At 35.6% G+C, this 25,605-nt stretch overlaps 2 protein-coding genes across 2 annotated transcripts; one reads left to right on the top strand and one right to left on the bottom strand.

Moving 5' to 3' along the window:
- Window positions 1-1,957: 1,957 nt before the first annotated feature.
- On the bottom strand, window positions 1,958-2,452 carry LOC124846607 (uncharacterized). The gene has a single exon (XM_047323889.1). It carries the CDS (start codon window positions 2,450-2,452, stop codon window positions 1,958-1,960), a length of 495 nt encoding a protein of 164 aa, XP_047179845.1.
- A 17,804-nt stretch (window positions 2,453-20,256) lies between these two features.
- LOC124839552 (uncharacterized) lies at window positions 20,257-22,400 on the top strand. Its single transcript, XM_047315406.2, has one exon. It carries the CDS (start codon window positions 20,824-20,826, stop codon window positions 22,141-22,143), a length of 1,320 nt encoding a protein of 439 aa, XP_047171362.1. The 5' UTR covers window positions 20,257-20,823; the 3' UTR covers window positions 22,144-22,400.
- Window positions 22,401-25,605: the final 3,205 nt, after the last annotated feature.

Here is a 25,605-nt window from a genome sequence, read left to right as displayed (position 1 = left end):
TTTTTTTTCTCTCTCTTCTTTTTCTTTTTTCTCTCTCTTCTTTTTCTTTTTTTTCTCTCTCTTTTTTTCTCTCTCTTCTTTTTCTCTTTTTTCTATCTCTTTTTCTTCACTCAGCCTTTATTCTAAAATTTTGCCACTTCTAGTAGCAATAGCGTTGCTTTCTTCTCAGGAGTTGGCTTTCAGGTTATTCCCCATATCATCCAACTTTTGAATCATGTGACAGAGCAGCTTCTCTATCCTCTTGAATGCTACTTGATTGCTTTTATGATGAGAATCAGACACCTGTAGTAACTGTTGAATGGTGTCATTCATCTTAGCCCATCTTTCTGATAGAGAAGGTAGTTGCTGCCATTATTGTTGACCGATAGCTTGTCTGAATTCCATCCTACAAGCTAAAAATTCTAAAAATATTGTTAGCAAAAATAAAAAATAAAATTAAAGATAACAAACTAAAATAAAACAAAATCAAATCAAATCAAATCAAATAAAGTAAAATAGAATAAAGCCAAAAGTAATTAAGAATCACACAAATAGAATAGTTTAAACCGTGAGTCCCCGACAACGGCGCCAAAAACTTGTTGATGGATTGGCTTGTGTACCAAATCGCACAAGTAATATAAAATGGTAAGACCAAGTATCGTATCCTAGAGGACTCTCGGCACTAAACAGTCGTGTGATAAATTAATTAATTAAGACTTAAAATAAACAAGATCATTGGTTTGAGATGCAAAAACATAAAATAAAATATGAATGCAAATTGATCAATAGTAGAGTAACACAGAGATGAACGAATGTTTTTTAATATGAGATGAATATGTTGTTGGGGTTAGATTTCACCAAATTCCCTCTCATGTATATAAGAATTCCTCTTTATGCATTAATGTTAACGTCACTCATTAAAGTACTTAGAACCCAATCCCTAGGCGCAATAAGCCTGCCTTAATTCCTAGTTCGTGCAATTCTTAGCGTTCCTAAAAAATTAAGTCTGAAGATCAAGAGCTTAAGACGACCAAGTACTCATACCCTCATCGCTGAGAAATATTACCCTTGGGAGAATTCAACAAGAACCTGAAAAGTAAGGAACCTCCCGGCACTCATGCAATTCATAAATCATGCAACTAAATGAGTTAAATAGAGCAAGCATTAAAACAAATGAATTCCCTAACAATTAATGAATAAAGCAAATATGATTAGGAATCAATTCAAATACATGAGAGTTCACAAGGTTACATCATTCCCCAACAACAAATAGAGTTTAGTTTCTCATAGACATGGAGAAACTAGATGTACAATGGAAAAGCATGAGATAGTAAAACCCTAAGAGTAGAAGAGGAAACAGAGTAGAAATAGGGCTCAGTCCTAAAGAGTCGAAACAGAGCAAAAATTGGGTCGGATTAGAACGCCCGGGCAGTGGACGTCGATTTCCGGAAGGCTTGAGCCTCCAACTTCGCCCAAGCTTCGGGGATCCGACACTGGTGGCGAGCGTCGTTTTTTCCACGCTCAAGCCTCCTACAGGTCGCCCAAGCTTCATGCGGTTCCCTCTTCTGGTGCTTTTCTAGGCTTTTCTGAGCTCTATATCCTTAGCACTTCATCTCTGCTTCCTGTATTAACTCTTTTTCTATCAAAACAAAGGGAATTAGTCATAAAATCATCAAATTCAACCTCAACTCTCTTATTCACAAGATTAATGAAAAAGCATGAGTCCAAGCAAGTTTCTAAGCAAAAAAGGGTGTATTTAGTATCAAAATTACATCACAGATAACGGTATTTTAAACCGTTATCAGGCACAAGCAAGCAAGTGATTCAATCATAGAAACCTGGGCAAAATCATTAATGTTTTCACAGTAATAGCAATCATTCAAAAAAACTCTGGAGTTCAATCCTCACACAGGCTAATTCAAGTGAACGCCTTTCCCAACAAGCACTTCTTTAACGTCATTAGCTTGACCCAATAAGCTCAACGATCAACCAACTCCATGACTGTGGAAAGGCGTTCAACCTCACCACCCAAATAATGCTTAAGACGTTGCCCATTCACCACCCAACTTTTTTGTGGATCTTCAACAGCCGGATTTGTCAACTCAATTGCTCCATGTGGATGAACATTCTTAACTATAAATGAACCAAACCACTTAAACTTCAACTTCCCAGGAAAAAGCTTTAAGCGTGAATTGAACAATAACACCCGCTCTCCTGGATGGAAAACCTTCTTTACCAGCTTCCTGTCATGATAAAATTTTACCTTTTCTTTGTAATTCCTAGACGAATCATAGGCATGCAACTGCATCTCTTCAAGCTCAAGAATTTGCCTTCTTCTCCTATCATTAGTATCAAATGGATCAAAATTTAAGAACTTCAAAGCCCACAAAGCTCGATGTTCCATCTCCACTGGTAGATGGCATGTTTTTCCATAAACTAACTGAAAAGGAGATAGCCCTATAGTTGTCCTCATTGTCGTCCTTTATGCCCAAAGAGCATAATCTAGCTTTTGAGACCAATCCTTCCTTGATGAAGCAACTGTTTTTTCCAGAATCCTCTTTATTTCCCTGTTAGACACCTCTGCTTGTCCATTTGTCTGTGCATGATAAGGTGTAGCCACCTTATGTTTCACGCCATAGTGCTTGAGTACTTTTGCAAGCTGAGAGTTGCAAAAATGAGATCCTCCATCACTAATGAGAATCTTGGGAGTTCCAAACCTGGAAAAACATTGACTTATCAAAAATTTAATAACAGTGCTAGCATCATTCTTGGGACACGCCATGGCTTCTACCCATTTACTCACATAATCTACTACTACCTATATATATTCATTATTGAAAGATGGTGGAAAAGGTCCAACAAAATCTATGCCCCAACAATCAAAAACTTCAACCTCTAAAATGTCTTGTAAAGGCATCTCATGACGTCTTGAGATGGTTCCCGTCCTTTGACATTTATCACAATTTCAGGCATGATTATGAGCATCTTTAAACAGGGTAGACCAATAAAATCCTCACTGGAGAATTTTTGCAGTTGTTCTTTCTCCATTAAAATGACCCCCATAAGGTGAATCATGACAATGCAAGAGAATTCTTTCCGCTTCTTCATTTGTCACACAACGCCTTAGCAGATTATCTGCTCCAATTTTAAATAAGAAAGGATCATCCCAGATAAACTATTTTGCATCATGCAGAAACTTTTTCCTCTGTTGCCAATTAAAATCTTCTCGGATTACTCTTGCAGCTTTAAAATTAGCCATATAAGCAAACCATGGCCTTTGTTGAATATACAGAAGTGTTTCATCTGGGAAAGACTCCCAGATTTCTTTTTCCTTACTTGTAACCTCACCATTAACTAACCAAGATAAATGATCAGCAATCAAATTTTCACTCCCCTTCTTGTCACGGATTTCCACATCAAATGCTTGTAGCAAGAGCACCCATCTAATCAAACATGGTTTAGAGTACAGCTTTGTTAGAAAATACTTTATAGTCGCATGATCCGTGTAGATGATCACTTTAGACCCGATAAGGTAAGATCTAAATTTCTCCAGGGCATAAACTATAACCAGAAATTCCTTCTCAATAGTTGCATAATTCAACTAGGCTTCATTCAAAACTTTGCTAGCATAATAAATAGTGTGAAACACCTTCTCTCTTCTCTGTCCAATTATAGCACCTATAGTGATAGGCTGTCATTGAAGCTATCAAATTAATACTACTTTTCAAGGCAACTTCAGTATTGCCAAGCAGTATTCAAGAAAGTAGACAGGGTTGAAGTAACCTTGAGTCGTCTCCCAACGAACACGGAATTGCTTTTGAATATCTGTGACTCTTACGAATGCTATGCAATGCTTATGAATAAAAGTAATGGTTGAAAAGTGTTTAAAGAATAAGAAACTTAAAAACAGTTACGATGAAATAGGCTAATTCCACTGCTTTTCCAAGATAGGTTCATCATCGGTTATTCATGGATAATTGTTCAATTGATTATTGTTTAAGTTTCAAATTAATTAAAGTACATTCTTAATTAATTTGAGGGCGATCATGCATTTAACCAAAGTAAATTCTCAATCAAATGCAAAACCTTTCTAAATTATTCACAATAAATTCAACCAAAGTACATTCTCAATCAAATTCTATTGTGTTTAATCATGTCTATTCTTAAATCTCCTAACCAAATTAAAAGCCAATCAATCAAAGTAAATTCTCAATTGATTATAGTTGAAATTATTACTAATCAATCAAAGTACATTCTCAATTGATAGTAAAAACCATTTAATCATATGAAAGTTCCTAAATTAAATCAAAGTAGATTCTCAATTTAAACCTAGAAACCCTAAAACTCATATAATCAATATGCATGTAGATTCAAACATATTATGATGCAAAAATCTTTGCTTTTAACAAGATAGAGAGATGAAAGACATAGAGAGAACAACTTAAATCAATAATCAAAGTAAACAATTGCATTAGCTGAACGTAACCTCAGAATCCGTCATGGAATTACAACAGAATAGCCCTAGATGCTTAGCTCTCCATGAATGGAGTTGAATACAAGATGAAAGAAAAGTGAGAGGAGTATGAGAGAATGAATGCATTAAGTCAAGTCCCCTGGGTCTCTTAATATAGGGCTTGCTTGGGCTTGGACTCTGAATATTCAGTTGAAAGAATATTTTATCTCATATCTTCCAAATAACTAAAAGATTTAGATAATTATAACATGAGCTAGTTGTTGCTAGCTGTTCCAATAACGAATCATTGGTTTAACTGAATAACTAAAAAAAAATAGATAGACCTTTCTTTCTCTTCGTCTCAGGTCGATGGATCTTCTCACTTGAAAGATCCCCTATATCGATAATACACATTCCAGTTGACCGAGCCTAATTCGAATTGTTTTGTTCCGAAGCAAAGAGATCCACGGGGCGGTTTGTCCTATTCAGATATTCACAACCAAGAAGAATTGAATTTTATTTTTTTTTCGGATACGCCCTGAAAGGAGAAGAAAGGTTGGAATGCCAATAGGCGTCTATATTTTGAATTCACCCGACCCGAAAGTACACTATCCATTTTTGGATTATTTGAAAGATATTTTCTGTTGATATTCACAAATTAAATTAATTTAACAACTGAATTTTATTTTTTAGTTTTTTTCTGACTTTTCAAAATTGCACAAATGCCCTTAAACTTCCTCTATCTGCACTTTTGCCCCTTCAGAATTCCTTAAATTGCAAGAAAACCCCTCAGTTGACCAGTTTTGACCAGAGAGGTCGTGGCCAAATAAGGACCGACACGTGTCAGGTTCCTCCCTACCCAAAATTAGGGTTCAGAATTGGGGAAAGGGCTTCCCCTACGTTCCCGCTTTCGCCACTGTGGAGAAGAACGCCGGCGCTGATGGAGGATTTCTCTGTGCGCGATTTGCGATTGCTGGGTTCTTCTTTGCAGGTCTGGTTTTTATGCAGGTTTGAGAATGAGGCACGGCGTCCACGAAGTTTGGATGAGAAGATGAAGATGGTTGTGCCGAGCTTGCGTCAATGGAGGAGAGGCGCGATGAAGATTGCGGTGGCTGGTGCGTGTTCGATGGTTTGCACGTGAGAAGAGTGGTGTCACGGCGGCTGGCGTGGAGGAGGTGCTCGCGGTCTGGGGAAGGCGGTGCGACATGGTGGTTGCCTCTCGCGAGGAAGAAGAAAGGTTGCGCGATGAAGGAGAAAGTGCTCTCGTGGTGGTCATGGTGGTGCTGCTGACGGCGGAGCGGCGCGGCGACAGTTGACGGCTAGGGTTGGGAATTAAGGTTTCTCTGTTAGAGAAGATGATGATGTGGCAAGAGAGGTGATGTGGCGGCATGTGGTTGGCTAGGTCTGTGTGGGTAGGATTTGGACACGTGGCATGATCTGGTGGACTCTGGCTTAGGAGGGGTATGGGTAGGGAAATTTAGGAGGTGTATTTAGAATAGGGTTACTGTTTGGCTTAGTATTGGGCCTGTTTAAGAGAAGATGGGTGTATGTAGGGAAATTGGGAGGTGCAAGGGTAAAAGTTGCCTTTTGGCCCATCTGTACATTATTTTCCAAATAAAATCTGATTTTGGGCCTTGAATTGCCATTTGGACCAATAGAACTTATAATTTCAGCTGCACAAATAAACGTAAGAACATCCAAGAATATTTTATGCGCTAAAACTCACTTTTTACGTCTCTTTAATTCCCAAACCCAACAATTCCAATCATCACAAATTCACTTAAAATCAATCATTTAAGCACAATTATTCTATCAAAAATTTGAATTTTGAAGCATAAATGTGGGCATAAATATGCACTCATCACACCCCCACACTTATCCTTTTGCACTCCTGGGCAAAATTGATTAATTCCAAGACTTTGTTCGGAATCATTTTATTTCATATTTGCATTTGGATCAAAAGAATGAGTAGCACTAGACATAGATCAATCATTTAGGCATTACTTTGTCATGGACATGCAAATGGAATCACTTTATTCTTCACACATGAGTTAACCTTTTTGAATTCCCAAGAAAATCAAATATGAAAGACAACACTCAAGTCAACATGTATCTATTTCTCTCCAGTGTTTTTGGCTTGTGTTTACACTCAAAATACCCATGTAAGTAGACACCCTTGATATTTAGCAAGACTCTAACATTCACACACTTCAGTAAACATGCAATTATTGATCATGAGGGCTTTTTAAGGTTTTATTGAGGCCAAGGTAAAGGTAGGGAATTTTTCTGGAATTTCTGAGTTTTTGAAATTGATATAGAAAGAGTAATGACACTTGATTTCAAAAACAACTCTATTTCTTGCTCTTTTAAGGAAGATTTTTTTTTTCTCTTTTGTTTTAAAACTTCAACTTTTCATCTTCATTTTTACCCTTTTTATTGTTTTGTGGGTGAGGTACTCACCCACACACTTATTCATCACTTTACTTCTAACAGAATCCATTACTCCTTCTTCTTTCCTAAGGTAAGGAACATATGATTCTTCTTTTCTCATTTGACAATGACTGGAAACAAGAAAAATAGGCTTAAGGGTCAAAGGGGGTTCCAATGGATTAATGTTAGGACAAGTTTATTTGGCCAAGTAGATAAAACAAGAAATGCCTCAATCATATCAAATCATGCATATTCTCCTTAGTTGCACAACACAGAATCAAGCTAACTATTAGAGTATCAACAAAACATGGGCAATTCACTCAAGAAAAATAAGTATGGCACATGGTGGTCCATCCTTAACATTAAGTTCAAAACTTACATGGTTCAAATTTCTTTCACAAAAGATTTAATCAGGAAATTCTCAAGTCAACTCAATCAGCAAACCATAAAAGCAATCCACTCATATCAACATGACTCATTTTTTTTTTCTTGAATTCATGATCATTCTAGTTATTGATTCAAACTCTCAAATCCAATGCAAATATTTATTTTTAAAAAAAAAACAAAATAGGGAACAAAATTAATTGTTTCCCCACACCCCCACACTTAAACTATGCATTGTCCTCAATGTATGCCTTATATATAAAATGCAAAGAAAAAGTATGAGGGAACTTACCTCCTTCATGGTGGAAGGAATGCTATTAGGACTTCATTGGAAAAATCATCCTGGATAGGAATGTTATCTTTTCCCTTTTCAATCCTACTAAGATGGTCAACTACTACATTATGTGACCCACTTCTGTCTTGAATAGGAGTCAACTTGTCCTTCTTGTTCTTGACCATTGTGATTCCATATTTCTTGGAAACCACATGTATAGGGCCCATCCAAGTGCTGTCAGAATTTGAATATATAAGATCTTTTTGTAGCAACTTGGTGTCCTTCTTTTTTACAACCCCCATCAGTTGAGGATTTAGTCTTCCTTGAGGTTGTCTCACTGGTTTAGCATCCTTATCCAAAACGGGTGGTTGTACCACAGATGGCAACATCTTACTGCTTAAGGTATTCTCAGCTACATCAACATCACACTCGGACGCCACAGAGGTATCATCTATTAATACCGCATCCTCAATATCACCTGCTTTACAGTTTCCTTTTTCGTCCAAAATTAGGGACGACATATTTGAAAAAGAAAAATTGTTTACAACATCACTTGATAAGTCAATACAAAACAAAGAATGTTCTTTAATCGGGTGCTTCCCAGCTTCCAACACGTTGAACTGCACCTTCTCGTCTCCTATCTCCATTGTCAATGATCCTGCATGCACATCTATATTGGTTCGTGCTGTCATCATGAAGGGTCTTCCCAAGATAATGGTTGTTGGACTGATTCCTTCATCATCCTTCATGTCCAAGATATAAAAATCTGCAGGAAAAATTAATTTGTCTACTTGGACAAGGACGTCCTCAAGCACACCTGTAGGGTTAACTGTGCTACGGTTGACCAGTTGAATGACCACACCAGTAGTCTTAAGAGGTCCCAGAGATAGAGAAGTAAACACTGATAAAGGCATTACATTTATGGAAACCCCTAAATCTAGCATGGCATTGTCAAACTTTGAATTTCCAATAACACATGGAACAGAAAACATACCTGGATCTTTTCATTTTCGCGGTATTTCAATATGCTTCTTAATCAAGCTTGACACATTCCTTCCCAAATTCACAACCTCATTATCCCTAAAACGCCTTCTATTTGTACAAATTTCTTTCAAAAACTTGGCGTATTTAGGGATTTGTTGAACAGCATCTAGCAAGGGAATATTGATCTCCACCTTTTTGAAAGTATTTAAGATCTCTTGATCTAATTCCTCCATTTTTTTGTTTCTCGGCTTCAACCAATTTGGATATGGAGGAGGTGGAGAATAAGATGAAGAAGAATTTTTAGAAGAAGAGTTAGAAGATACTAACCTGGATTTATCAGTGGTAGTCTCAGGTGATGGTTCACTCGGTCCTCCATTGTCATCAATTTGCGGTCCTTCTTTCTCCTTATCTTTATCCTCTTGGGCTCCTTCAGGGCTTTCTACTTGCTTACCCGTTCTCAAAGTAATAGCACTTACATTTTGCGGGTTGATCACTGTTTGTGCAGGTAGTTTGTTTGATTCCTTAGCCTCTAATTTTTCCACCCTCTAAGTCAAATCTACAATTGATTTCTTGATTTCTGAATTTTGCTCAAGTATTGTTTTCATGAAATCTTGTAGTGACATTTCAGGTTGAAATTGCTGCCTTTGTTGAGGTGGAACATAAGGTTGCATGTTCTGCTGATACCTATTGGAGGATGAGTCATGATAATTCTGGTATGGTCTATTTCCTCCAATCATGTTTGCAGCAAAAACTTGAGATGGATTTTCCACAGTGGTTTCCACCAAGCTAGGACATTCATCAGTATAATGGTCAGTTGAAATGCAAATTCCACACTTCTTAACAATTTGTGGAGTTGAGGTTTTGAACAAGCTTGCAATGTGATCGAGTTTGCTTTCTAGCTTATTTAATCTTTCATCTATCTTTTTCCCATCAACTGCACAATTTTCAATTTCATGCACTCCCTTCATTCAGCAAAGTCATTGAATTTTCTCTTATGCCATACTGTTGATTGTCTACTGCCTTTCGTTCTATTAGATCTATACCATCTTCTGGTGACCTGTCAAAGAAAAGATCCTCCGCTTGCAGCATCTGCCCATGACCTATCAGTAGGACTTAAGCCTTCATAAAAGCTTAGAATAAAATCTTCCATTTGGAGTTGAGGGCATGAAGAGCATAGTTTCTTGAATCTTTCCCAATATTCACTAAGATTCTCTCTATCTCTTTGTCTTATATCTTGAATTTCTCTGTGGATAGCTGATAATCTAGATGCAGGAAAATACTTCTCAAGAAAGAGTCTTTCAATAGTTTCCCAATTTGTAATTTGTGCAGAGAGATAATACCACCAATCTTGAGCTGCTCCTTGAAGAGTAAATGGAAAAACTCTCATTTTAAGGCAATCTATTGTGATCCTGGGAGATCTAAAATTTTCACACAACATGTGAAATTGTCTTAAGTGCTTGTGTGGATTCTCCCTTGATAACCCATTGAACTTTGGTAACGCATTTAACAGATCAGGTCTCAACTCCCACTCCTCATTAGGGTATTCAATGTTACTTCGGATAACTGTATTGTGGGAGGTGGCTAACTGTCTGATGGTTCTTTGTGCCATATTGTTTGGGTTAGGATCAGGCAAAGGATTGGATGGTATGTTTGTGATGGGAGATAATGAAGGTGATATGACTTCGGATGTAGGAAGTGTTCCCTCAGTAGAACACCCAAATTTAAATCTTCTCCGTAGCTTACGCAAATTCCTTTCGACTTCCGGGTTAATTTGATAAAATTCTCCCGGGTTAGCTCTGGTCATGCATTACGCAATTTGCTTGAAGTTGTTTCTCTGTTACTTCTCTTTTTCTTTTGTTCTTGCTTTAGATAAAGATTTCAAATAAGAGATAAGAGAGACTTGTTGGGTCCACTCCCAAGAAAGAGAGGTGCGTCACAATGGACAACTTAAGTACCAAGTTTTTCCTAGCCAGAGTGTATTCAAACTAGCCTCAAGTATTTCTCAAGAGAAATTCTTAATAGAAACAAGAACAAATATTTTTGATAAAACAAGAATGACTAAAGGCTACAAAATAACTCAAATTAAATTAAATGTATGTGTGTTAAAAAAAACTAAATAAAGATAAAAACAAAAAATAAAAAAAAATAAAAAAAAAATAATAAAATAAAATAAAATAAAATAAGAATCAAAATATTTAAAATACTAACCGTATTCCCCAGCAACGGCGCCAAATTTGATAGGTTGTCGTTGAAGCTATCAAATTAATACTACTTTTCAAGGCAACTTCAGTATTGCCAAGTAATATTCAAGAAAGTAGACAGGGTTGAAGTAACCTTGAGTCGTCTCCCAACGAACACGGAATTGCTTTTGAATATCTGTGACTCTTACGAATGTTATGCAATGCTTATGAATAAAAGTAATGGTTGAAAAGTGTTTAAAGAATAAGAAACTTAAAAACAGTTACGATGAAATAGGCTAATTCCACTGCTTTTCCAAGATAGATTCATCATCGGTTATTCACGGATAATTGTTCAATTGATTATTGTTTAAGTTTCAAATTAATTAAAGTACATTCTTAATTAATTTGAGGGCGATCATGCATTTAACCAAAGTAAATTCTCAATCAAATGCAAAACCTTTCTAGATTATTCACAATAAATTCAACCAAAGTACATTCTCAATCAAATTCTATTGTGTTTAAGCATGTCTATTCTTAAATCTCCTAACCAAATTAAAAGCCAATCAATCAAAGTAAATTCTCAATTGATTATAGTTGAAATTATTACTAATCAATCAAAGTACATTCTCAATTGATAGTAAAAACCATTTAATCATATGAAAGTTCCTAAATTAAATCAAAGTAGATTCTCAATTTAAACCTAGAAACCCTAAAACTCATATAATCAATATGCATGTAGATTCAAACATATTATGATGCAAAAATCTTTGCTTTTAACAAGATAGAGAGATGAAAGACATAGAGAGAACAACTTAAATCAATAATCAAAGTAAACAATTGCATTAGCTGAACGTAACCTCAGAATCCGTCATGGAATTACAACAGAATAGCCCTAGATGCTTAGCTCTCCATGAATGGAGTTGAATACAAGATGAAAGAAAAGTGAGAGGAGTATGAGAGAATGAATGCATTAAGTCAAGTCCCCTGGGTCTCTTAATATAGGGCTTGCTTGGGCTTGGACTCTGAATATTCAGTTGAAAGAATATTTTATCTCATATCTTCCAAATAACTAAAAGATTTATATATCCGAATGGCATTTTTCTGTAAGCAAATATTCCAAATGGACGTGTAAATGTCATCTTCTCCTGGTCCTTTGGATCTACCACAATCTGATTGTACCCAGAATATCCATCCAAAAAACAATAAAAAGTCTGATCTGTCAATCTTTCCAACATCTGATCCATAAAAGGAAGAGGAAAATTATCCTTCCTTGTGGCCTTATTCAGCTTTCTATAATCAATGCACATCCGCCACCCAGTAATTGTCCTAGTAGGAATGAACTCATTTTTCTCATTATAAATTACTGTCATTCCACCTTTCTTTGGCACTACCTGTAATGGACTTACCCATGCACTGTCAGAGATAGGATATAATGCCAGCCTCTAGAAGCTTCATAACTTCTTTTCTAACCTCCTCCTTCATCACAGGATTTAGTCTTCTCTGTGGTTGAGCAACTAGTTTATAATCATCCTCCATAAATATTTTGTGCATGCAATAAGTTGGGCTTATACCTTTAAGATCTGAAACTGACCATTCAATAGCTCCTTTGTTGGCTTTCAATACTTCTACCAACTTTTCTTCTTCTATGGAAGATAAAGAATTACTAATGATGATCGGTTTCTTTCTACCTTCTTCTAATAAAACATACTTTAAATGTGGTAGTAATATTTTCAACTCCAATTTCTTTTCCTTGACCTCTTCCTTGGTATCAATCTTCTCAAAATTCGCCTCATGCAATGGGAGTTCTTTTAACACCTCCAAGTCAGTCAAGCACTCATCAATCAGTCCTTCTTCCTCTTCATTCAAATCTTCACATGCATCAATGAGCATCTTCTCTAAAGGGGAAGAACAATGTACCATCTTCTCTTACACCATACAAACTTCATCAAGCGTGTCCAACTGGAAACATGCTTTATCATCCTTGGGATGTGACATGGGTTCAAACACATCAAAATTCACTTCTTCATCTTGCACTCTTACTTTAAGCTTGTCATTCTCCACATCAATTAAGACTCTTGCAGTCTTCATAAACGGTCTCCAAGAATGAGAGGCACATCTCCATCCTCCTCCATCTTCATTGTAAAAAAATCCACCAGAAATAAAATTTTTTCCTCTTTCACAAGCACATCTTCAACCACCCCATTAGGGTATTTAAGATACATGTCCACCAATTGGAGTGTCATTCTAGTAGGCTTGAGTTCCACACCCTCAATCTTCTTAAACATAGAGAAAGGCATTAAGTTAATGCTAGCTCCCAAATCAATTAATGCTCTTCCAACTACTAACTCTCCTATGGTACAAGGAATGGTGAAGCTTCCTGGATCTTTAAACTTAGGAGGTAATAATTTATGTATGATTGCACTGCAGTTTCCTTGCACTTCAATGATCTCCTTTTCAATGTATTTTCTTTTCTTCGTGAGGAGCTCCTTTAAAAACTTTTCATATGAAGGCATTTGTTGTAATGCTTCAGAGAAAGGTATGTTGATTTCTAACTTCTTAAAGATTTCCATGAAACGCTCGAATTGTTTTTCTTTCTCCTTCCATGAATAAATCTTTGGATAAGAAAGGGGTTTTTCAAAAAATTTCTCTTTTTTTCTGTCGTCCTCTTCTTCTTTCTTTTTTTTTCTCCCTCAATTCTCTCCTTTTCTTCTATCCCACTTTCTTCCTCCTCTCTCTTTTTCCGCTCAACTTCTTCTTTTTCACTCAAATTCTCTGTCTCTTTTCTCTTTACTTTTCTCTCATCTAACACCTTGCCACTTCTAGTAACAATGGTCTTACACTTTTCCCTCTTATTACCTTTAGCACTCATCTCAAAAACCTCCATCTTTTTGACCAACTGCCCAACTTGCATCTCCATACTTTTAAATGTAGCCTCCGTATTTTTATATTAAGAAATGCTCATTTACATAAATTGCTGGAAAGTTTCCTTAAGCTTTGTAGTCTTCTCAAATGGAAAAAGGTTGTTGCTGCCATTATTGTTGTTGTTGCTGAACCTGCGAAACATTTTGTATCTCTTGTGGCCATTGAGAGAGTTTCTTCGTCAAATTCTCTAATTGTTGAGTAATAATTTTACTTTGTGCAAGCAAAGCATCATGAGATTGTAATTGTAGGACTCCCTTCTATTGAGGTGGAGCTCCTCTTTCACTATGCATCTCATTGTCATTGGTAGCCATGTTGTCAATCAATTCATAGGCTTCATCTGAAGTCTTGCACTTGATATTACCTCCAACTGAGGCATCTAGCATCAATTTGGTTTGTGAGCCAAGACCTCCAAGGAAAAGAATGACTATCATTGCTTCGTCAAAACCATGCATGGGCGTCTTCCTCAACAAACTCTTGTATCTATCTCATGCTTGACCTAAACTTTCTTCCATGCCCTGCCTGAAAGAAGAAATTTCTTGTTTACCTTTGTTGATTTTCGATTGTGGGAAGTATTTGTTCAGAAATTTTGCAACCACGGCTTCTCATTCAGTAAAGTTATCCTCCGAGAAAGAATTCAACCATAACTTAGAATTGCCTCCCAATGTGAAAGGAAACAAACTAAGCTTTATAACGTCATCCAACACTCCATTGATCGTCACAGTGTTGCAAATCTCGTTGAATGTGGTCAGATGCTCATATGGACTTTCATGAGACAATCCATTGAATTGGTTGCTCTTCACCAATTGTATCAATGTTGGTTTTACTTCCATGTTTGTAGCATTGACCCTAGGCCTTACAATGCTATTAAAATGATGAGGGCCAACAACTGTTGTGTAATCTGCCAGGGTGTGTCTGCCATTATTCTCTCCAGCCATCTTTTCAGTGCTCTGGTCAGATCCTTGAGGTGAAGGTTGTAAAAGTGTCTCTGGAGAAGGAAAAAATTATCTGGACGTTCTATTTCTCCTTCTCCTTCTAGTCTTGTTCAATCCTTCAAGAAGAGGTTCAAAGTTTTTCTTACTTCTAGTACGAATCGTATCCTACATACACAAGAAAACAAAACCCTAAAAAATAATTATTAGTACAAAACAAAAACAAAATAATAAAAAAAATTAAGTCAAAGCTAATCAATAATCACACAAATAGAATAGTTAAACCACGAGTCCTCGGCAACGACGCCAAAAATTTGTTAAGACTCCAGCAAGTGTATTGATAACGGTTGAATTTACCGTTATTTGATACTTAACTTTTGTACTAAAAACAACCTTTTTGCCTTAGAAACTAGCTTGAAATCATAAGTTTGTGTGAATAAGAGAGTTGAAGGTGAATTTAATGATTTTATGCTAGATTTCCTTGTTTTCAACAGGAATTGAGATGATTTGGAAGAAGAGTTGAAGTAGTAAGGAGTTGGAACTCAGGAAGAGCTGGAAAAGCATCAGGAACTCAGGAAGAGCTGGAACCAGATTACACTGTCTCACGCTTGGCTGCCCTTTTTCTGGAGCCCTCAGCGCAGGAAGTCTCTGTCTCGTGCCTGAGCGCCCTTTTTAGGGGCGCTGAGCGCCACTTCCTCGAGTCGTGCCACGCCTTCTTGCCTTCTAAGCTGACCCTGAGCGTCATATGATCTCGTATGCCGCCTGGGCACCCTAAGTGGGGCGCTGAGCGTTAGTTTCGTGGGCTTGGACCTGTTTTCTGTTATTTTTATGTTCTATTTAAGGACTTTGACGTCTTAGGGACTGGATCTTTGGACGGAATAGGCATAGAAACACACTTTTTGATCCCTCGAAGGCGGATTTGGATGCAGAAGCTCCTATCTTCAACTTCTAAGGTTTTATCTTTCATTCTTTTTCTATTATTCATCTAGTTTCACCATGTCAATGGTGAACTAAACTCTATTTGTTGTTGGGGAATAATGTAAACCTTTGTAAACTCTCATGTATTGAATTGATTCTTGATTCTGGAAGGTATCTTACAATTCAAGTTCTGGAGAATTATTTGCAGAAGCAGTTTTGCTCAGGAGTGGGGGTATGGGGTTCTGGATGTCTTAAGCTTCTGTTCGTAAGAATTAATTATTAGGGATGACGAAAGATGCTATGATCTATAATTAAGGATAGGCTTTCTTCGCCGAGGAATCGGGTTTTAAGTATTTTAGATAGTGACATTGACATTAATGAAGAACTAGAATTCATATATACATGAGAGTAAACTAGGTGAAATCTAACCCCAACAACATATTCATCCCATAATCTCAAATTTGTTCATCTCTGCACTTTTGTCCAATTGATCAAGTTGCATGCATATTTACTTTTTCGTATTTGCATTTTTAACCAAAAGATCTTGTTTTCAAGTCTTATTTTATCAAGAAATCACATAACTGTTTAGGTCGTGAGTCTCTAGGGAAACGATACTTGGTCTTACCATGTTTATTACTTGATACGATTTGGTACACTTGCCGGAGTCTTACCATTTAATCAAGAAATCACTAACAATTAATGAAAGAAGCATAAAATAATTCAAATCATATTCAAATACATGAAAGTTTAGAGGTTACATCTTCCCCAACAACAAATGAGTTTAGTTCTCCATCGTCATGCAGAACCTTGGTTTACAATGGAACGAAAGTGAGATAAAAACCCTAGAAAATGAAGAGGAGAGCTCCCGCATCTAAATCTGCCTCCAAAGGGTCGAAAAGTGTGTTTCTGCGCTTTATCCTTCCAAAGATACAAACCCTAGAACGATCAAATCCTTAAATAGATAAATAAAAATTGGCCTATAAGCCTCGCTGGCACTCAACGCCCTAACTAAGGGCAAGCAGGCGTTACTACATGGAGACTAGCGCTCAACGCCCCTCAGAGGGCAAGCAGACGTTCAACGGTGCAGCAAACTGGCGCATAGCGCCCCCAAAAGGGCAACCAGACGCCCTACGCCTTCTTTATCCTTCTTCTCTGATGCTTTTGTTGTCCCTCCTGTGTTCTGACTCCTTGATACTTTTGCTTCCCTTCCAAAATATACCCATAACCTACAAAATTAAGGGAATTTAGTGATAAAATCATAAAGTATAGCCTCGATTCACTTATTCACAAAACTAAACTAAAAACAAGAGTTCAAGCAAGCTTCTAAGTCAAAAAGAGTTGATTTAGTATCAAAATTGCCTCACAGATAATGGTATATTCAACCGTTATCACAACCCCAAACTTGAAATTTTGCTTGTCCTCAAGCAAAATGCAACTTGGCTTAAATAAAATAATCATACTACAATGGTCAAGCAAATCAAAAAGAATTTTCTTCTTAGACAAGTAAATCACTCATGTATGCTCATCATAAAAAGATCAATCAAGATATAATGATGTCTTAGCCAATCAAGCCTCAACTATGGTGCTCGCATAACAAGGAATACATACAACAGATGCAAAAACCTTATGAGTGATCAACAACCAAGCAGAATGTCACTGTAATGCATGGAACCATTCCTCACCAAAGAAAGTGTTTCACTCAAGCTCACAGGTGTACAATGAGGTGTCAATGTCTCTTTCACTCTACTATCACAATGTCTCATAAATCAACTTTTCCTCTCATTTAAACACATCAAAACATATTCACAAGCAAGTTATCATCTCAAGGACTTTTCAAGGCTTGTAATGTGGTTGGGCTAAGAAGAGAATTGGTTTTTCTAGACAACAAAATTTCTTGAGTTAAGAGAGTGAACAATTTCTTCATAATTCAACACTAATCTCTCTTTCTCCTTCTTCATATGAGAAACGACTTCTCAACCTATTCCCAACTTCTATTCATTGAGCATATCCTTTCTATTCTTCTCTTTTTTTTTTCTTTTCTTTCGCTTTGCTCAATGCTCTTTTCCTTTTCTTTTCTTTTTATTTTCTATTTATTTTTAAAAAAATTCTAATTTCCCATCAACCCCAAAATTGAACCATTCTCCTCTACCACACAACATATTCAACTCAACTCAAGGCAAGGATTTCAAAAGGTTTTCATATTCAGGCTCAAGGTTCAAAGGGTAAAACATAAAATTTTTCTTTGTGCATTAGGTTAACTATTTGGCATTGGCTTAAGGGAAAAGAACAGATGGCATTGGCTACTTTTCCATTACATTGTGTATGTTTTGAATATCAATTGTGGAATTTAAAAATACTTTTACTTGTAAATACAGTTTTTTATTTTTATCTTTATTATGTCTTCAAATTTGAGAATGTATTTGAAGTTCGCATATATATGTTTTTAATTTGATCCAAACGCAACTTCTATTATTGTCTTTTGGTATCACTAACGGTCGAATAACAAGACACTATATAGAACAAAGGCTAAGTTAAATAAACTCTTTTTCTCTTGGAAATTGAAAATATAAATGCTTTTTTTTTCCTTTTCAAAACATCATCAAAATGACCCTTAATTTGATATAGATTGGGAACTTCCGTTTCCAAACGGTCCTATCAAACATTTAACTATTTAGACCTAAAATGATGCAACTTATTGCATATTGATTACCTCAAAATATTTTAATTATGCAAAGTTAGTGACTTCAATTGGCAGCAAGATTGGAATTTTTGTAATAATTCATTCACAAATTATCAAACTAACATATCATATGTTTAGTCAAGCGGTTTCTTCAAGGTTGAAATATAATTTACCATAAGCCTTTAAGCAAAATTTTCCAACGTTCCTATGCCTTTACGCAATATATATTATTAAATTGTTTCATGATTTTAATTTTGTTCCATCGTTAATATGTAAACATTTTATATTAATCAGTTACTATATATTTATTATGTGTAAATCAGTTAAATGATTAATTAATTAGATAGCTATTCTAATCATTAAAGTTCTATTACTGATGTTAATTAATGTATAAATAAATTTGATTGGGGCCCACACAGACTCCACATTAAAATCCTTGTCAATTAATTTGAATATAAGTTTTGATTAACCGAGGAATTATATTTTTGGTCTAGTTGTTGTTTTTTCTTTTTCTTTTTCTTTTTTATTATTATTATATAGTTATTCATTTTATTTATTTTATTAAATATTAAGAAAAGTAATTAATTTTGCAACAAACACTTAGTTAGAAAAATGTAAGAAAATTATTAGTTTTGAAAAAGAAAAAGTAACCCACACTTAATGCACGTGCTTAATAAAATTTTATGAACACATTATATATTTTAAAAAGACTTACCGTTAATCAATTTTTTTAAATGCTGTTTTTCATTAATTAAATAATTGAATTCTTATAAAGTTATAATATATGTTTGATGGTCAGTATAAAAGTGCTTATATCCAAAAATAAAAAAAAATATTTTTATAGTTTTTAAACTAATTAAAGATTCTAAAACTCCACTAATAAATCATACACTTATTATGAGATGAGAGTATGAAATATCGTTACTATTCTGTGAGTTTTGTTTTATTTTTTAAATTACATAAAATCGTGTTTATGAAATATGCAGAGTTTGAATGGACTTGATCTAATTTAATATTCAACTTAGTGAAATATGATTCGATTAAATTGAGTTAGAGTAAATTTTTTATCAAACAACTCTACCCAATTTTACGTTAATTACTTATTCCAAACTAGAAAAGCAACTAATTACTTAAAATATAAGTTGAGTAGTTCAATCTAACAATATTTCAATAATCATAAATGTTTAAAATTACATATACATGTTGGATAGCGATATGAGAGTGAGAAAAAAAGGAAGAAAAGTGAAAATGAGTATAATAAAATGATTATATTTATTAATAATGATTTTTATTATTATTTTTATAATTACTTATTAGTATTATATAATCATTAATATTTGATTATGTAATGAACGTAGATGGTTGTCACAAATATAATTAATCATACTTTTGGGCAGAAAATATTGGGCTACTTTTGTTTTTTCATTTGGGTCTCTCTTCTCGTTTCCTCATATTTTTCAGCCCCGTTCTTTTTTATAAATGAAAGCAAACCATTACAATATTTACTAAATAAAAGGTTCAATGAATCCAACCATTACAATATTTATTTGTGAATAAAATGAATAAAAATAATAAAGTGTGCACATTTCATGAGACAAGTTTATCTTTTAATAGGTTTAAAGCCACCCACTGATTTCATTATTTTCTTTGAGACTCAAATGTCACACTAATGATACTAAATGACTAAAAAGACAAATATTGAAAGAAAAACAAATTAAATAGTATTTTAGAAAATGAAAATGTGCAGATAATAAATAGATAGATAGGCGTATGTTTTCCCGGAAACACATGTTACGGAGGTTAGATTTAAGGACGTTGGAGTGTTGCATGAAGATCTTGAAAAGAAATGGGAGTGTGAAATAAAGTAATAATAAATAGTTGTGGAAAGGAATATGTATGTTTAAAAAGAAGAGTATATTGATACGGGTTGTTGTTTGGTTCTGGTTTCCTTTCAATTTTAGGGTGATAAATTTGAATGAGGTTATTATTATTAAAAATAATGGTTAATTAAAGAGGAAAATAATTGATGTGAGGATAGCTTTTTAGCCTTGTCTGGGTAAAAGTTTGCATAGTTGCATCCACACAACACATAACACATAGACATCCTTTTCGGGCTTTCATATTCACAACCCCCTGCCTCTCACACTGTCCCTCTCACCATTCACTTTGAGTTTGACCCGTTGCCAGCCACCGCCACCACCTCTCTCACTCCCTACCCCACCATCCACTCTTCACTCTCTCTACACAACACACACACACACACACACCATCTTCATCTTCCATCACAAACCTTAAATAACCAACTCCTTTCCCCTTTTTCCATTTCCAAAACCCTAAATCATCATTCTCTCTCTCCTTTGCTCCTCCTTCGAGGTTTCCCCTTTTTGTAATTTTCCTCTCCCTCCTTCCCCTCCGACCTGCGAGATCTACATGTCATGTGCCTATGCGTTTTTTTCTCTTCTTTTTATACAACACAATAACCCCACTGAAAGACAACCGAGAAAAGATTTCCTTCCATTGCAGTTCAGATCAGGGATTCCATCCAAAGATACGCTTCTTCCCTTTTTCAAAAACCCTTTCTTATTTCCCACTCTCTCTCACTCATTCCTTCGTTCATGGACACCACCTAGCTTCCCAACCTTTCTCCTCTTTTTCTCTTTCTTCCCCACTTTTTGCTTAATTTCCAAGCTATGAATTCTGCCAATAGTGGAAGTATCTCTTCAAGTGGCGATGAAGAATACGATTCACGACCTCATCACACACTGCTCCCTCCAACCTTCCTCAACAATCACCCTTCCCAATTCGGCTCCATCTCACACCCTCTTCTTTCTTCTTCTTCTTCTTCTCATTACCACCACCACCACCCTCATCCTTCTTTGTTTGATCTCTCTTCAACCTACCTCCACGCCCTCTCTCAACCCAACTCCTCCAACCCAAACTCCTTCCTACACTTGGACACCGCCACCTCCTCCTCCTCCCACCCTCCAAGATCTCAACCCGATTGCACCCACCCTTCCGGAGTTAACGTTAACATTAACGTTACCTCCTCCCCTCAAACCACTACACACATAAGCCAATGCTTGTTGGGTCCTCAACCAAGCCTCGCCACTGACAATGCCAGATCGCAAGATGCAATCTTGCTTGAACCCGGTCGAACGGTTAACAACGTAGGACGTAACTCGAAGAAGCGAACCAGAGCTTCTAGGAGAGCACCGACCACGGTTCTCACCACGGACACTTCCAATTTCAGAGCCATGGTTCAAGAGTTCACTGGAATCCCTGCACCACCGTTTTCGGCTTCTTCCTCCTACTCTCGGAGGCTCGATCTTCTCACCGGTTCCTCCTCCCTCAGAAGCAGCTCTCACTTAGACGCAACAACCGGTCCTTTCTACCCTTTGCGTCCTTCGCCCCAAAAGGTAAATCATCATAATCATCATCAAAACCCATTGCTTTTATCTTCCTCATCATCACCCTATAATAACATGGTTGATGCTATTACTTCCACCACCACCACCACCAACAACAACAACAATTCTTCATCTAACAACAACAACCCCATCAACTATCAACAACAACTTCCTCCTGATTTGGGTATACCCTATCACCATAATCCACAGAACATCATGCTGAGCATGCAGAACCACCCCACCCTTGCATTCAACCCTCCTCCACCCGCTCTTCACCCTTTTGGCCACGCTGGGTTTAGTGCAAAGTTACCATCCATTGAGGATCTGGGTATGAGCCATGGCCAGGTTAATAATAATGCAAATTTTGTTGCAAGTGGGATATCGGTGCCACTGAGGAGTGTTAACGACGACGGAGGAGGAACAAGAGATATTTCTTTAAGGTCATTGGATGGTGGTGGTAGCTGCAAGTTGAACTTCGCTGTGGCTTCTGCGTCCACTAGCTTGAACCGCGAGAATAGCACCTTACCAAATAACAACAACAATAATAACCCTACAACTAGAGGGGAAGGTACCGTGGATTCCTGGATTTGTTCTTCTGATTAGACTAAACCCGGTACAGAAACTTGTTATCATTACACGGTAGAATATGATGCTGCAATGAATTAAGATCGTGATCATGATGATGTTGATGATAGTGGGTGTTGGTGGTTAGAATTTGCAGCTAACATCTTTCTTCTTTTCTTTTCCTTACCTTTCCTTTTTCTTTCCTTTCTTCTTTTTTTCTCTCCCTTTTGTTTAAATATGTTGATATTGTCAAAAAATTTCTGTAGCCACCGGTATGAGATTAATTTAATCATGTATGATATATGTGTAAATTAAATATATACTTCCTTTAATATATATGTCTACATAAATCTATACAGAATCGATGATGACCAAATGATGTTTAATGTCATTGCAGAAACATAATGGTAGCTAGTTGTAGCATATGATTGTACTTTGATTAGTGCTTGATAATGATGCTGATCGTGGTAATTATAAGGGTGTGGTGATAATTTTATACTTGAAGACTATATTGTAGAGTAGGTTATTATTATGATTATTGGGAATCCATAGTTTAGTATAGTTTAATGCTAAAGCGAATCTGCGGCTAAAATCCCCAATAATAAGAAAAACTGTTCCTCGTACGAACCCTTGTCTAGTGCTTACTATAAGAAAACATTAAGAAGCACACTATTCACGAATAGATAAGTCGGTGAGTGGCCGAGTGCTGCCATCAACTGAGGAGCATCATCGATTAAAGCAGAGAGAATTAAAGAAAGAGAGAGAGAGAGAGAGATTGTGTTTGCAATTTGCAAAGTTTCAGGTTGATGTTGCTGAGAACGCTCCCTTGTATTTCGGGTTCTAGTTACTGTCCCAAGGTTGAAATGTTGGGTGCAATCTCTCTTTGTCTTTGTTGTCGAAATCTGAAATTTTCTAAAGGTTTGTACTCAACTTTTGTCTTCGTCTTTCATTCTCTTCTGTTTCTTCTACCTCTTACGTGTCCCTCCAATGTGAACTCTTCCGGGTTTTGTTGAATGTTCAATGCCTCGTAATCCCAATCTGGTCGTTATTTGACGTGAGGGTAATGAAAATTAATGCAAAAATGTCTAGTTTCTTGCACCACTGTTACTTACGTGATATGTATGTGGCTGCTGCTTTTCTATAATTCTTAGGTTATGAATATAGTATTATTTTTTTTGGGTTAATTATCTTATTTATGTTTTTCTATGTCTTCATCTTTTTTCTATTTCTGCAAATAAGACCTGTATATCCATAACTTTGCTTTCCGTCATCCTCCCAGCTCTTGCACTATGTTAACCTTTATTGACATATAATAATATACTAAGATTAAATTTAAGTAAACTTGAACCTCAGTAACTTTATTTTTTATTTTTGCTATTGATATTAGCCCCTGAAAATATAATTTAACTTGCCGAGTGTGTGCTGTAATTTTTAATAAATCACAATGAATCTACATTTGAACTATATATATATATATATATATATATATATATATATATATATATATATATATATATATATATATTGCTTTTGGAAGAAGGTAATAAATTTGGCCAAACTCTAGTATGGTCTGTGTCTTTTGGTTTTGCATTTTTCTGTTTCTTTAATCAATAAAACCTAAATAAAGAGTTTTAAATGTAGTTTTTTAAGTTGAAACTCAAATTTTACCTCGACAAGAAATTAAGCAAAAGTTAAAACTAATATTGAAATTAATTATTAAAATAAAACTCAAAATTTTCACTGATGAAAATATTACACTTAATTTTTTTTTTATTTCTAGTTCCTCACGGTCTCTCTCAGGACTTGCAATACGTGGTGGCTTTGTGCTACTTTTCAGATTTCGTCACAAACGGAAGATATTTCGCAGGAAAAGTATTCCATTAATAATAATAGACGATATATTCCATCGTACGTTTTTACGTTACTACTCTTTCCTTGATTTTAATGTATTTTGTCTTACTTTTCAACTATGAATGATATTTGCTTGTGGAGCAATTGGTGGCAAGATTAGTGGCTTCTTTTACCTGCCAAACACGATTATAAAATTTCATCTATGCCCTTCGAAACTTCTAGACCTACAATATTTGCATCATCACCTGATAACTTTTACATGTGAAATATGAATTTCCCAAAAGATAAAAAATATTATTATAAAATGTCATCTATATGAAACATAAACCGTCCATGTAAAATCAGGCAATTTCATTATCAAAGAACATGTTCATATGATTGCAAAATTGTTTTATATGAATTTTCTGTACAAATACATTTCCATTCCAATCCGTAACATAACGACATCAACAAATTGTCACTTCCTTCATAAATAGTTTTCTGTATTCGAAATGATCGCATGGTACACAACAAGAAAAAAAAAACACTGAACGGGTGATATTAAGAATTAACATTATTTTATTACAAAAAAAATTATGGTTGTCTTTCACTAGTTTTAGACAAATAACCAGAAAACAAAACTGTTAACATGAATGACAGACATGTAAGTCCTTTATATAATTTGTTCACTGGAGCAATTCGGGGCAAAGTTGTGGCAAGAAAAATAATAGTACAAATTTGAGTTTATAAAACGATCTCTCCCCCCAAACATGTTACTCAGCTTAAGCTAGATGGACAATGACATACACAGACAAAGACTTGTTTTTTGTTTTCTTCATACGTTACTTTACTTTTTTTGTTGTAAATGTACTAAAAAATGTAGTCAAGCACAGGATCGAAACAACAGGAAAAAAAAGGAAAGCAAATACATTTAACTACATATTGAGTACAAAATAGAGGTCATTATAGAGTCAGAATTTGACCTTATGGCATAGTTCCACACAAAAGAAAAGAAAAAAGAAAAAAATTAGAATTGTCTAAACATCTGCTGCTAGCACATGTGGCTCTGTCAAATTGGGAAAAATATCGAATGTATTCAAATTGTAATGCGCAATAGTATGTTTGTTTCGACCCTTTATTGTTTATTATCATAGTGTGTACAAAGAGAGTTGAGTTAAATAAGACTACAACACTTAGGGATACCATAAATAGACAAACCATAAAAAGTACCAAGATGCAATGCAACAACACGCATACCAATCAGCTATCATTGGCAGAGTGTAAATAAACTTGAAGGATGTGATCCACACACGGCCTCGTGTTTCTTTTTCCTCGGAAACGATTCTCAACATTGCTTGCATAATATGATTATGATGACATTAGTGGGTGCTAAGCTTCTCTAATCTTTCTACTTGTTGAAGGGTTTAAGAAGATAAATTGTTAATAAGAGGAATTTAAAGTAAGATGTTTGATTGAAAGAGTGAATTGAATGAGAATAGAAGGGAATTAAAGAATGATGATGATGATGATTATTATTATTATTATTATTAGGGTAGGGGAATATGAAAGAATAGGAGAGAGTGGTGACATGTGAGTGTTGGGGTATAGGAATGATGGTGGTCCATGACAGAGAATAATCTGGTGTGTTGCAATGATGATCCTCCTACCCTC

The sequence above is a fragment of the Vigna umbellata genome, chromosome 1 (genome assembly GCF_029865625.1).
Source record: "Vigna umbellata cultivar VRB3 chromosome 1, Vumbellata_1.0, whole genome shotgun sequence".
NCBI lineage: Eukaryota > Viridiplantae > Streptophyta > Magnoliopsida > Fabales > Fabaceae > Vigna > Vigna umbellata.
The sequence above is the reverse complement of the archived record's forward strand: the minus strand, read 5'-3'. Positions and strand labels throughout refer to the sequence as shown.

Excerpts from the sequence above, each read along its gene's own strand:
- LOC124839552 (XM_047315406.2), top strand. The coding sequence starts at position 20,824 with ATGAATTCTGCCAATAGTGGAAGTATCTCTTCAAGTGGCGATGAAGAA.
- LOC124846607 (XM_047323889.1), bottom strand. The coding sequence starts at position 2,452 with ATGAGGACAACTATAGGGCTATCTCCTTTTCAGTTAGTTTATGGAAAA.